At 42.4% G+C, this 14,424-nt stretch overlaps 1 protein-coding gene across 2 annotated transcripts in view; it reads right to left on the minus strand.

Moving 5' to 3' along the window:
- Positions 1–14,424, minus strand: part of waca (WW domain containing adaptor with coiled-coil a) — a 38,708-nt gene that overhangs the window by 13,655 nt on the left and 10,629 nt on the right. For both annotated transcript variants that reach the window (XM_035414115.1, XM_035414116.1), the window contains exons 4-6: positions 10,404–10,495; positions 5,415–5,530; positions 5,174–5,289 (exon numbers count right to left, since the gene is read on the minus strand). In XM_035414115.1, the coding sequence (XP_035270006.1) occupies positions 5,174–5,289; positions 5,415–5,530; positions 10,404–10,495 (324 nt within the window). The remainder of the gene's footprint in view (positions 1–5,173; positions 5,290–5,414; positions 5,531–10,403; positions 10,496–14,424) is intronic.

A 14,424-nucleotide genomic window follows, 5' to 3' on the forward strand; every position in this document is an offset into this window, starting at 1 on the left:
CCAACTGAGGTTGTTGTGCCAACTGGTGACAAGGTCTGCCTGCAGTTAGCCATCAAAGGTCCTCGGTACTGAAGAGAGACCAGAGTCCACAATATGAATCCTGCAATAATGACGGGTGTAGTAAGGAAACAGTCTGGTCCTTATGGCGTTCACCATTTCCTTCAGCTCTTCATCTGAAAGATGCTTTAGATTTGACATCGGAAAACCCCACCACTCTCCTGCCTCACATTTTGAGCGCTGACCAGCTGGCTCGCTAGCGCACACCACCATGTTTCACACACACTACACACTCAAAACTCAAACATAGGACTGTGTCACTGACTGAATGACTTCCCTGAGACCGCAGATGCTACATACCTCACCTACACCCAAAAGTACATCGGGCACCAGTCAGCGACCTAGGCTTGAACCCCAGGCTACACACTACATAGCCACAGTACTTCCAGCAGAAGAACTGTGGAAATGCAGCGAAGATGTGAAAATGTTGCAGGATAATCCGCCACGGGTAAGGACCAGGTCTCAGCACCAGAACACCGTGGGGATTAAATGTGCCGTGTGTACTCCAATTCATCATCACAGACCGATCTACAGTGTTCCCTGCAGTGCTCAAAAATAAAAACATTTCAATACACAGCCATCAAAATGGATGCATCTCCTCAGGCACAGATACGTGAAACTCAATTAGGGACTAACGGAAGGATGAATGCACCAGCTAATGCAATTCAGGATCTCCAAATCTCCACAGCAATGCAGAGCTGCATTCCTCCTGGCCCAGACCACATGACCGAGGGCAGTCAGGCCATCACAGGTCTCTCTCTCTCTGACAGATCTCTCACAGATCTGTCTGCAGGCTGCCACACGGAGCCCCGCCCCCTACAGCCGCAGTCTGCTGCTCCAGGAAAGCGCTGCAGCCATTTATGTGGGCAAATATCAGCCATTTTTCCTTTATCATGTAGTGGATGGAATATGTGTCTATGTGGAAGAACTCAAAACCAACAAATTAATTAAGACGGAAAAAGTGGCATTGGTACTGCACAGACAGAAACACTGAACTGCAGTCGTTTTGCATTGGCAGGAAAAGTATATCATGTAGAAGGCTGCTTTCCAGTGGATGGCATCAGAACATCCAAAAGTTTTACCAGTTTGGGGCGATCCCATTCACAGGGTAGGCCTAGTATATATAGTTTAATCCTATAACAACCAATCCGTGACACACAAATGACTATCAATATATATTTTGATAAATTTCAAATGAAAATACTGGCTGTAGACTAGCTGAGAAACATATCAAACAGCCCATAACAATAATAATACTCAGAGTAAGTCTACATTTTGCCCCACAAGCGCTGTTTGTTTTCTTTTTTTGCCAATTTAGGCAGAAACTTACTCATGCATAGAAAAGAACAAACATAATCCCTCCACTGCATTCAACCACACATCCTCATATAAATACCATCAGAGCAGGATTAAGAAATGGAAACTGAATTCAAAATAAAACTTTCCTTAGGCCCACTGCACGTTATAGGCTACTCCGGTACAACTCAACTACATTTACAGCCCTAGTCTAATCAGACTACACACATTGTATCTATCACATTCTGTCAAACTAACAACTAAAATGGGGGGGGGAGTAGGACGGGTGTGCAGGATGTGACATCACCTGTGTGGGCACCTATACATTACATCACAAAAGTGAAAGTGTACGAATAGCAAAACATAACACCTAAAATATAGCAACGTGCCGATCAATATATCAATATTTTACGACATCCCTAAGAGAGACATCCCTAAAATTCCAATCACAGTTTTCACCAACATCTCACAAACAGCTTTCAGAACTGAATACAGCGCATTACTGCACTAACCTGTCTGGCTATCTAGCAGCTGCTCTGTTCACAGGACCCAGGCCTATGCAGTATTTCACCAGCTCGAAAGCAAACACACATGACAGGCCCCGTAACTGCCATCGGAACAAGCTGGTGTCAAATACTACAGAAGAACTACTAAAGCAGGTCGAGAGAAAAACAAAGACGTATAGGCTACACAAAGTGTTGGGGAGGTATGATACCGTTCGTTCACTAGCCAAAGAAGCAAGCTAAGGTCTCCAAATTATAATCATAACAGCCAATGGCCTGTCATATTTTAATGTGCATATACACCAGAAGAGTGGATTTCTTCCCAATACATTATCAGGAATACATTGTCTAACTTTAAGGAGTGCTTTCAATCTGCATTCTGTGTTTGCATTACTGCCTGCAGACAGTTTAAGTAAAATTTTTTAGTGTTTGTGGCTGAATATATACCAGCGTATCCAGCGTGATTTTGTGCACCAAAGAAAAAAATAGCAATACCAAACAACGCAAAAAAAAAAAATATATATATATGTATATATGTTATGTTTTGACATATAGTGATACAGAAGATGAAACACTGCAGTTAAAACATAATGACCCACTGAAATTCCAGTACGTTACTGATCATAGCCTCTGTATACAACTTTTTTCAGTTTGAATAAACTCATTTAAATGAATAACCCGTTTCATTAGTGGACTGCAACTAATAACTGTTTTTTCACCACAGAGAATAAGGCTGAGGTCTGATTAAACGCACATACGCATCCAAACCCGGAATATTTACTAATTGGGCCATTTCGGTTGGCTGTTCATTGCTCAGATCATGATAAAATGTGATAATTTATGTTGATTTCTTCGTATAATTAAAATTCCATAATCAGCAGGCTGCTTGCATCTGCACCCAGCTCCCTGTAATCCGCGTGCTGAAGCAGGGCCAGCCCTGGGTGCGCAGGGACCCGCCCTCCCGCCGTGGTGAACGGGTAAATGCGCGCTCTCGTGGACAGCGCAGTACACAATGTGTACTCAGCCAAGTTCATCTGAACAGCGGCCAAGTAGGTCTCAGGAAAATACACTCTACTGCATTCCTATACAGCTGACTCTGCTTGCAATAGAACAGAACGGCCCCATTTTTTTTATAAATCTACATGAATTACCACATTTGATCTCTATCGTAATTATTATAAGCAGTAGGCTATTGTTTATAGGGCGGTTTCGCACATCGTCATCAAACGGGTTTGTCCAAATTTCATTGGAGCCATCACACAAAGGAGTTTTTACTAGGCTAGGTTTTACACCCGAACAGAGATTTGTAAGCGGTACCATCAAGAGAACCAGTAACAGATAACCGAACACCCGTTTATTCCTCATTGTATCTCCTTTCAGTTTCTTCCAAAAGAAATGGGTAGGAAAATAGCACCAGTTTCCACAAAACAGGTGGGGGCAGTGCACAAAATTCACAGAGAGAAATGTTTGAATGATTTGAACAAATTTGACTAATAATCTCGCTGAACCGTTAGTTTTCAAATGAATGACAAAATCTCATTCAAACATTCCATTCAGCAAGTTCACAAAGTGAGTAGTACTGCTGTTTTTTTTTTTTTGTGTGTGTCTTGGCGAGCCAGAAATATGCTTCACAGCTAATCTGACCAATGAGGCCAGCGAAATGTCAATTCCTGACATCGGCCATTATCCCAGTGGTGTTCTTTTCAGTAGGGCAGTGGAGGGCAGACAAAACCGACAGTCTGTCACGACTGGACAAGGTCCAGAGAAATGCTTCTGCAAAAAAGGCCTTTTTACACATGATCAGTTTTGATTCTCTAAGTCCTGTTCCCAAAAACCTGCAATTACAGAGGTAGCTGAACCTACTCGGGCAGCCTGACTGGTATATCAGCATCATGTCATCTACACCAGCAACTTGAGCTCAGGCAGCAAGTCAAACATTTTCCCCTTCCTGTGTGCAAAAAGCATGCTTTTTAACTGTATAACGTACTCCTACAATTATTACAATTGGTTTAATAATGATGAAATATGACTTTTTCAAATCAAGTAAAACTGCAATGAAAACGACCAGGAAGTGAACTCTCCATTTAAGACTATCCTTGCTTACTTGAAAGCTGCCTTGGAAATGATCTATGTCAAGGGTACTGTGCCAAGTGAACAAAGTGGTGTCACCTTCATCCGTTTTCAATCGTCCAAATGGACCAAGTAAAACAAATCCTCCAAAATGGAAGCAGTATCCTATACAAAGCAACTTTCTTTACAAGGACAATGCAAAACGATTTAGAATAGTATTACATACTTATGCAACAGGTAAGATATTTTAAAAAGACATTTTAAATAACAGTTTGACGCTACCTCTACAAGTCTGGCAGGCTATGACAGAGCTATGGACTGACCAATGAAAACCAGGTAAAAAAAAGCAATTAGTCTTATCAATATCAAGTTCTTTATCATGCCTGATGCCTACTTCCAAAATCAGACATATTATAGGGGCAATAATAGGAAAACATTTCCACAGGAAGTGGGAAAATCAACCGTACAAAAAGCTGTTCATTGAAAAGCAGGTCTGTCACCCGCTGACCAAAAAGAAAATTACAAGACTCGCATAACCGATTATGAAAATAATTTGTTAATTAGAGCAAAGGGTCACAGCAAAGCAAAGTCATGCAGGCACAGAAAATGTTTTGTCTGCAGCTAGACGGACCCGGCTGTTACAGGGCGGTGTCTCTTGCAAACGAAAACAACCCGCTGCTCATGTGCTACTTAAGTCATCACCAATTTGAACTAAATCTCAATGAATTAAGCTTTCCCGTTTTGAGGCAACCAACTGCACACTAAACATAAGCCACTTAGCTTCCTTTAGAAACAGACTAAGCCACGTCCATGTAGTAGGAAATCTGTTGTTCCACCTGATTAACCCCAAAAGCACCCAACCAGTTAAATAAATCCTAGAATGTTATTAGGGATATGTTGCCAGTTTCTTCACTAATTAGTGACAGCAGCTTGAGTTGAGAAAAGAGGAGTCCGGTCCGACTCTGGGTCAGGAGCGCTCCAGTGCGTGCTTTGCTTGTATGTTAGTACATCTCCGCCCCCTGGCAGGACAGTCACAGCTTCATCCAGTCCGCCTCATCAACCTCACAGGTGAACTGCCGTTCCTGGATCAAATTCTCAAAAAGATCCTAAATCTCTATGGCGAAATAGATGGAGTAACGGAGCCCGCTCAACCAAACCCATCCCTTGAAGCAAGAATAAAAGGCAGCCCCAAAACCCCCACCAGTCTGCGCAGTATGAAATCCCTCTGGCCCGCATCTTGTACTTACTCACGCCGGTGAAGCCGCTGGTGGTGGTCGCCTGCATGGCCTCCCGCCTGTAATCCCTGTCTTTGGGGAAACTGTTGACGACCGCCAGCTTGGTCGCCTCCTTCTGCCTCTGCTCTCTGAGGACCACAGGAGGAAAAACAGAGAGAGGACCAACACAATCAGCCCATGCACCCTCCAACCACGAGATTGCATTTCACTGGAATTTCCCTTTTAGTTCCATTTGCTGAGAGACGTGAAATACCTCTCCAGCCACTCTTTGGGTTTCTCCCACTGCGACACCTCCGTCCTGCAGTTGTAATAGTATTTCTTCCCAGAAGAGCTAATGTGTTCAGACCAGTCATCTGCGGGCTCATAAGGCTGTGGAACAAAAAGGTGTTGGTTAGAAAAGCAAAATCTCTACGAGCACAAAACCAAAATGTTGAACAAGGGGAAAAAACAGGACTGAGACAGATCAAATGTGATGCAAGAGCTTGCAATTTGGAGATCTATGCCGACGGATTCTGGTTAGAATTCACTGCCTCGGTCGTCGCCACGAAAGTGAGCAGACAAGGGAAAAAAGGAACGCGTGGCCCAACACTTCTGTCCTACATTAGGAAACACTGCAGAACAGTTCATGAAAAGTTAAGTAGGGGTGCACAGGGAGTCAGTTTCCCAGTTAACACCCACGGCTCCCTCTAACCTCAGGTATAAATCTGTTCCTGTTCCCAAAATGAAATGGAAAACATGCTGCTAATTAAAAACTAGCCTGTGAGATGGAATGCCCAGCCGCGATGCTTGTGCAAGGTAAAATTAGGTGCATTCATTACTCTCCCATTCCTCCAGAGCAGATGCCCCATTTTTACAGATTAATAATTTCACACTTTTGAGGCGAGTGCTTGCATTTTTAAAGCCACAAATTTATTAGTTATTGCTGTTTTTCTGGAGGGCCAGATATGCTTCTAATGTTCAAAAACCCTCTGAAATACGGAATACACCGAGCACATCAAACCCACAGTTCCACAAAAATTCACCCAATTTCTATATAAAATTACACTGTGATGCATGAGGACGTATTTCAAATCCCACATAAACCTATGAGTGGCCAGCTCAGGTGCCCAAAGCACTGAAACAAAGTGCACACGGTGACATGCTGTAGATCTGTCTCGAGCATCAAACATAAACAAGGTTAAGCAAAAAAAACAGACAGACAGACCAGGGTGCTTGCACCACAGCATGAAATCAGCAGGAAAAGGCAGACTGAGTTGATTAAACTGGTCTAAGGTGCTACTTTCAAATTACACTACTCCAGCCAGACTACATGAACCCATTTCTAAACCAGCAAATACTGAAATAACAACCTCCTGTACCTTGCTCGCTCAAAAGAACAGCGTTGATGACTGGTGTCTTTGCGCAGTACAGCATGTGCCAAACCAACGGGTTTGAACAGAAACCCTTGTTTTGGTCACCCATTTCAGCCCCCTACCCACTCCAGTTACTTAACATGAGCCTGTAGGGTTCATGGACCAGTGGCACCATCCTCTGTGTCAACAATCAAACCCTCACACTTCAAAGGATATAGATGTCTTCAAAGGAAATGGATGCTTTTCTCAAAATATTTTCTTCCTGTAAACCAGGGCTGCCATGCGCTAGGCCTAGACAATCCCAGTAAGCAAACTGAGTAAAGATCCCACCGGTTCTCAGAGAGTAAACCTTACAAATCGAACGCTTCATTACAGTACTTTAGTAGTGATCTACTCTGGCAGTACTCTCTTCAATATAGTACATGGGCCATTAGCTTCCAAGAACTGGAATCACAGGGAATCTAGAGTTGTGAAGCACAAAATTAATGATTGTGGGTGATGCAAATGAATGGTTGTGGGTCCTTGCAGTAATGTCCCCGGAATAAACGTCGGCAGAGACTGGCAGATAACCTGTTGAGGAAGGCATCGCCACCCGTGACATCACCCAGGAGAATTTCAGCCAGGAGGATCAATCAATCAAAATGTATTTATATTGTGCATTGTCATTGTCACAATACGCTTCACAGACAACCCTGGCCTAAGCCCCCAAAGGAGCAGGCCTAAAGCAAGTGCCAAGGAAAAACTCCCTGTAAAGGACAGGAAGAAACCTAGGAAGAAACCTAGGAAGGAACCAGGCTCAAGGGGAGAACCCATCCTCCTCCGGTTGGCTCAGGATTCAGCTTCGTGACATGGTCAGTCAACGTTCACGTTGATCAAATTACTGGCAGCTAGCTGACAATCCTGAGGTAGCAGCTCAGGTTATGGGCGGGGCTGGGTGGTGATGGTGGGGAACAGCAGGCGGCAACAGAAGTGGGCAGGGTGGAGGTTGAGATGAAAGAGGGGCCGGACTGCAGCAGTGGGGAAGCCCATACGCCCCCATCTTACTGCACAGTTATGACCCCTCAGGAGGAAAGGACCAGCCGCAGGCTGAGGACAGGCATGCCAGCATCAGCCCTCCCAAAGTGACTGCAACAAGTGAACAGACTAATTGGGCCTACGTGACATTCCAAGGTTTGAGGAAAAAAGTCTAAAAACTAATGAAAAACACACAGGTGGACTAATAGAAGAAAACTTGATTCTCAAAAGTAAGGAAAATGAAGTACAGCCTCTTTGGTCTCAGTTTTTTGGTAAACAGTTCTTTAGCATGCATCAGCTAGAGATCAGCTTCACAAATCTCATCCTTGACTAGAGAGGCACACTACTCCAAACAGAAAGCAGCAACTGTCTGGTTTCAGACAACTGCCATCTAAGAAGTTCCTCCTCGAATACCTTTCCATTTGGCTGGTTGTAATTATGTCCAGGAAGAGTAAGCCAGTCATTTATATTCATATCAGTGAAAGCAGAGGAGCTTTATTTATCATGTAATTCAGAATTCTTAGGAAACAAAGCAGCAGCCCTCGTGGATTTTAAACAATGTGTCCCTGCACTCCGTATCAAATGCAGTACTTTTGAAGATGTCACCAGATTCACTGGATTAGCCACTGCTGGGAAATGCTAACGGAGAAGCGTGCGATTCAAAGCCCACGCCCCCGGAATGCAACGCACCATATGCCGCCTTTATTACGGAGCGCAAAAAGCTTGGCTTTAAAATGAGCCTGGCTCTTTCAATTACCCAGGTTCATTTGATCATCCGCCCCCAGCCTCCTTCAGCAGTTCTGCACGTAAAAGAACATTGCCTTCCATGAAAATTTCTTGAACGGCGATGGCGGAATAAAAAAAAAGAAAAAGTCTGCCTCAAATGCATTTTGCAACTTTAGAGCAAAGGAGAAGGACTGTGCCAGCGTGGGCTGGCGGTCCGTGACCGCGGCGGTGCAGGGCGGAGTTCTGAGGGTCACACGGCACGTTCAGCGACAGGCATGGGGGGGCGCTCTCAGAGGAGCCGCGTGAGAGCCGTCTGACGAGAGAACGACAGCCAGTATCACGGGGCCACAGTACTGCAGACGCCCAGCTTAACGGGACTCTCTGGACCATGATGCCACAGACTATGGGGCTGAAGGTGAGGGAAGAAGGGTGCTGAATAACTGGATACACCGTTATCCTCTTTGGGTTCATACTGTGTCCCCTTCAACCCATCTGCAGGGAGGAGAAAATCCAAGCCAAGATACAGGTCATGAAAATCCAGCGCAAACATCTCATTCACGCATCATGTTTCCAATACGCCATTTGTACTTGGCCACCTAAATTAAACTGTCAAAATAAAGAATGTGCTGGGCTTCTGAACTCCAGGCTTTCTGCAATAATATTTAAGATGTTAACGGTCTTGGCTTTACGCCGATTCCAACAATGCAACCGATCGCCATCGTTATAAATGCAGTGTCACAGCGGCTTGAAAGCAGCCTTGAGTATTCAAAATTCAGAATCAATTTGAGCCACCACAAGATTTTGATCGCAATGATATAACATCACTGCAACAGTTTAGGATTAAACCAAAAATCTTGGTTCTCTTTGAAACTGGCAGTCACCTCCCATGACATAGCACCTACATTAATGCCTTAAAATGGACAAACCAACTTCAGTTTTAAGCTGTGGAACAACACTGCAGTACAGCAGAAGCACAAACAACTCAGGAAAAGGTTGTTTTTTTCAGAATCATGAAATACATGCAAGTTTGAAAGCAAAGTTAAAATACACCAGTTTTAAGTCAGAATGCTTTCACTCAGTGGCTATATATCTTGGCCTAATAACTAACAGTGAAACAATGAAATCGTAAGTGAAACCTTGTTAAAACATACATTTTTATTCGTTATGACAGCTTTCCAAATTAGAACCTACATCTTCTACAAATTGATTCGTTTCAGGCCACTCCTCATATGAAACACTGCTGACTTTGTGTCCACGTTGTATTCTTTGGCAATAAAACCAAGACACGATCCATTTTATCACGCCGCGTATTCCGATAACTCGGACAGCGCATGCAGCATTGGCTCCCAAGCTACTCCGACGCTCAAATAATGAAGAGTGGGCGTGATGTAATTAGCGTACGCGTGGAGAATAATAACTTTTCTGTTGTTGACAACTTGGCAAAACAATGCAATCAGTCTTGAACTCTCAAAAACAAAACCAAAAACAAAACTAATTACGAACGGAGTTGAAATGTCAAAAAGAAAGCTTCACGCCCGCTGCAAACACGAACAGCTACTGAACAAGAACAGCACCAGACGGACTCGCAGGGTGGACCGTGAGTCATGATGGTTCTTAAATACTTAAATGGGGAGCAACAGTCTGCTGATAAGCAAGCAGCTTCTGATTACCCAGCTCAACACCTTCTAGCACTGTCACTGCTGTCTGTCAAACCAGGCAATGCATTACAACGGCCATTTCATGAATGCAGGTAGATGGCCTTTCTGTTTCGTTGATGCCACTCCCTCTGAAACTCGCTCTGCTCAGAAACATGTTGATTTCAGATGAGACACCACACTATTAAAGAGAGGTGCATTTCCAGTTCCCTTTTTTTTTTTTAATTCAATGAAAAGTATGACTCATTTCCATTTAACGTTCATTCTATTACATCACACTTATTATAACAAAAGCCAACGGGATCGTTTTTACAAACAGGATTTTGATTATTGTTAAAGTTAATTTCAGGTTCATACCTTGTTCGCCTGATTTGACTGGTTCTAACTGCCAGGTTCTACTGTATTTGATTGAAAACATCTTCAGCTTCTCCACAACTTTCCCTCCGATGCCAATGCACATCAACTGAAAACACAGACTCCCAAAGAAATACTCACTGCGTCCGATGCTTTGCTTGGATTAGAATGTGAATTGGAGCTATGGAGAGTGCTGTGATTGTGTGAATTTTCTTGTGGAGAATAACTGGTCCCTGCCAGAGGAGAAAAAAAAGCAAGCAGTTAGCAGAAATACTTGTACAGAAAGGAATGTCAAGTCCATATCCAGTTCGTCACATTTCAACAAGGAGCTTAGGCTGCCCAACCTAATCCGAATGTAAAATCTTAGTATTGCACAATAAAGCCATCAACTGCATGATTGGGTGAGAAATCATAAATCATGAAGTCTTTTCCACAATACATTTTTGATAAACTGTAAAAAAAAAAAAATAAAAAAAAATGTAATCTTTTTTATTTTTCAAGGCATACAACAACTAGGATTGTCTTGAAATAAAGTTAAATATAAGCAGCTTAACCATATTCAAAAGTGTTAGAGCTATTCAAGGGTGTGTCTTAATAATCTGATCCATCAAGGCCAGATGACCAATGACCTACTAGTTATGAAACTCATCACCAGCACATTTACTTCCACCATACAGTAGTGGGGGGGGGCTACATCTTGGTCCCATTATCCATTATACCGGTGTTGAGATCAATATGACCGTGATCCTTGTGGTGCATGTTTGCAGAATAGTGTTGTGTAACAGTTCAATGTAAAACTGGCACTTCTGATTACTTGTACCTTTCCCTTAATGAGTTCTATCCACTTTTGCACACACTTGTTACAGCAACAATTAAAAAACAGTCATCCAGCAGACACCACTCAAAACAAGCAGACATAAATACAGGAGAAAAAAGTTTAAAGTCAGCAGTTTGCACACACTGGGAAAAACACATAAGTCAACTAATAGCAGAACATTTGATTCTCAAAAGTAAGGAAAATGAAGTACAGCCTCTTTGGTCTCAGTTTTTTGGTAAACAGTTCTTTAGCATGCATCAGCTAGAGATCAGCTTCACAAATCTCATCCTTGACTAAAGAGGCAAACTACTCCAAACAGAAAGCAGCAACTGTCTAGTTTCAGGTAACTGCCATCTAAAAATTTCCTTCTCAAATACCTTTCCATTTGGCTGGTTGGAATTATGTGCAGGAAAATAAACCAATCATTTCTCTCCAGACTTGAACCATCAAACAGGTCAAGTCTCAGCCAGTGACAAAATGGGCACAAACATATTAGTGAAAGCAGAGGAAGCAGATGCTATTCAGAATGCTTAGGGAACAAAAACACACTTTTTACAGCTACAAGAAAAAAACAGCCATCCAGCAGACACCACTCAGCACAAGCAGCCATAAATACAGGAGAAAAAAAAGTTTCAAGGCTCACTGCCCAGTCTCCAGTCACCAGTGTCGCGAGAGGAGAAGACAAACTTCTATTTAGACTACCTTGCATTATAAGAAGCTGATGCACTTAGGGGGAAATTTGGCTGCTGCAATGCCCTGATAAGCTAGCCATGTCACAAAATACTAATAAGAGTGCCTCTGTGATGCAGCACACTCTGGGCAAGGTTGAGGGCAGAGACAAATGAATTGAGGGAGATTATATCCTACGGTCACTCAATTCTCTCAGGTTCAATTTCTCAGTAATTACAGGAGGTTGAGGTTGGATGCAGGAGTTTTTGGTGCTATATTACACTGTAGGACATCCACTGCAATAGTTTTATCCTTTGCACAGGCCTCTTAAAAGCACTTTGTAATATGACCCCGAATCGTAATATGATCATTTATTTGCTTTGTACCTTAGATAAGATTACGGCCCTGCATCAGAACTGAAATTGACTGAAACTGACATTTGCAGGAAAAAATAAGTTTGCTTTCTTGCAGCTACTAGAACTAGGGCGCAGCCATATTGGAATAAGCCAGGTTGCGACATCACAAGGCTGGTTAATTTTCACGAGCTGCCTCTAACTACTGACAACTACTGCGCTGCTGGCTGGCTGCTCTGTAATGGTCACCCCTGTGGCGGCGGGTCTGCGGTGAGAACTTTATCATTACGTCACACTGTGTGGCGGAGGGAGTCTTTGACGAACACAGATGATTTGTACTCTGGACCACACACTGACTGAAGCCGGATGCTGTGGTTGGGTGGAAGGGCAAAACCACTATGGCCTAGAAGTAGAAGAAACGAGCCGACCGGCTGCTAGCTGGCTACCTGGCATGACGAACTGGCGTAGCCACTCAGGCAGTCTGTGACACTAATTTTGTTTGGTAATACTCGTTCGAGCATCCTAGGGCAAAAAAAAGACCCTCTTTGGGCCTTCAGTTTTGGTTTTTCCTAATGATACATTGTTGAGCTCATTGAAAGTAAAAGGAAAAGCTTGCGCAGCCAAGACATGGTGTGATCACAAATAGTAAAATGTTGTCATCAACAAAGGATTACATACTATAGAGTACAAAAAAACATACAAGCTAAATGATTGCATATTTAGGGATGCGTACCACAGTGTGGCACAATGTTTTTGCACTATTTTCAATATGACATCAATGTTTCATCTCATACCATCATAAGGGTTAACTTTATATGCTTTATAATGGACAAAAAGAACTTCATTTCTGAAGAGGTTTTGGATAGTTTTTTGGAACCTTTGCTATCTTAAACCCCTATGCTGATGAAGATAGTAATTCCCACTTGAAATAGATGCAAAGCTGAGTTTCATGAGTCAAAACAGTTAATTTGTAGTGAAATATAAGATTGTTATGATTTACAGCAATTATGAATTTAGACATTATGGAGAGATTTGGAGACATTAAAGGACACCAGGGTACAAAGCTTACTTGTTGCTTCACATTGTCAGCAGTTCCATACATCACCTTCAGATTTTGAAAACCTTTGGTCAAGGAGTTTGTGATCCAGTTTTACCCGTTTCATACATGATCTCTCAGCGTTTCATTTAAAACTAAAGAACTTAATTTTTGCTAAGATCACTGCATTTGTGGCACTTTATTTCTACCTAAATTATGAAAATACATCGATATATGACTAAATACTGTAATTGGTACACATCTTGTTTCATTAAAGCCATCTTCCAAGTCTCTGTGATGCTCACATGGGGAGTTACAAAGCCTTAAATAGAACACTACCTAAATGGGTGATGATCGGCCAGATCAGAACCGGAACTTTCGATAATAAACCAGCTAACTAGGCTGTGGGTCTACAAACAACCTGTAATTTCAATGAGCAGAACAGGAAGTGCTGGAGAAAAATGACACCTCTGTTAATTTTCAACTCATACTTGCAAAAAATTATATATGTTATATAATTTACATTAATGCTTATAATTTACATTAATGCTACAAGAACAAAAAAAGTGGAAATAAGGAAATCTACTCAATCTGCATCCTGACCACGATTTCCTTTCAGGACAATTTCCACAGCTTCCCAGTGAAAGTGTTAAAAAATGTTACAAGAGGCGGACAAATCAGCAGTCTGATGCTCAAGACTACTAAACACATCAAGTGGACTATCAGTCAGCTGAGACTGAATTTCTTTTGGGTGACCTTCAGTTGGTTCTCCCTTGATTAGACAAGTAGGTGGAAATTCTCAGCTGATTAAGCATTTTGACGGGAGAGAGGAGCTAGGATTTCTGAAATTCCCATCTTAACTAACTTTAGCTCAGGCATGCCAGCAGTAGTCCATGCCTGAGGCATGACCATCTCTCCCGGAGCAGCAGACAAAACTATTATCATATCATTAAGGCAAAAGAAACCATATTAAAGCAATAACTCACCACTTAATATTTAAAAGGCACCATTATCCCAGACTTACAGGAATACCATGGTCAATTCAAGATATACGATGGGTGTTCATGATAATATCAACAGCATTTTTATACACCAATAAAATGTTACTTCCTTAACCGCTTCTGTAAACCGTTGCTTTTTAATCTGTTAGTCACCTTGTGTAGTTTACAGTATAGGTCTACTTGCCAGGGGCCAGTAATTACTCCAGTGACTATTCCAAATAACTGGGACAGATATACAAACGCATGTTCCAGTATATAAGCATACAAACAGGCTTCCAAAACCTGG

The sequence above is a fragment of the Anguilla anguilla genome, chromosome 4 (genome assembly GCF_013347855.1).
Source record: "Anguilla anguilla isolate fAngAng1 chromosome 4, fAngAng1.pri, whole genome shotgun sequence".
NCBI lineage: Eukaryota > Metazoa > Chordata > Actinopteri > Anguilliformes > Anguillidae > Anguilla > Anguilla anguilla.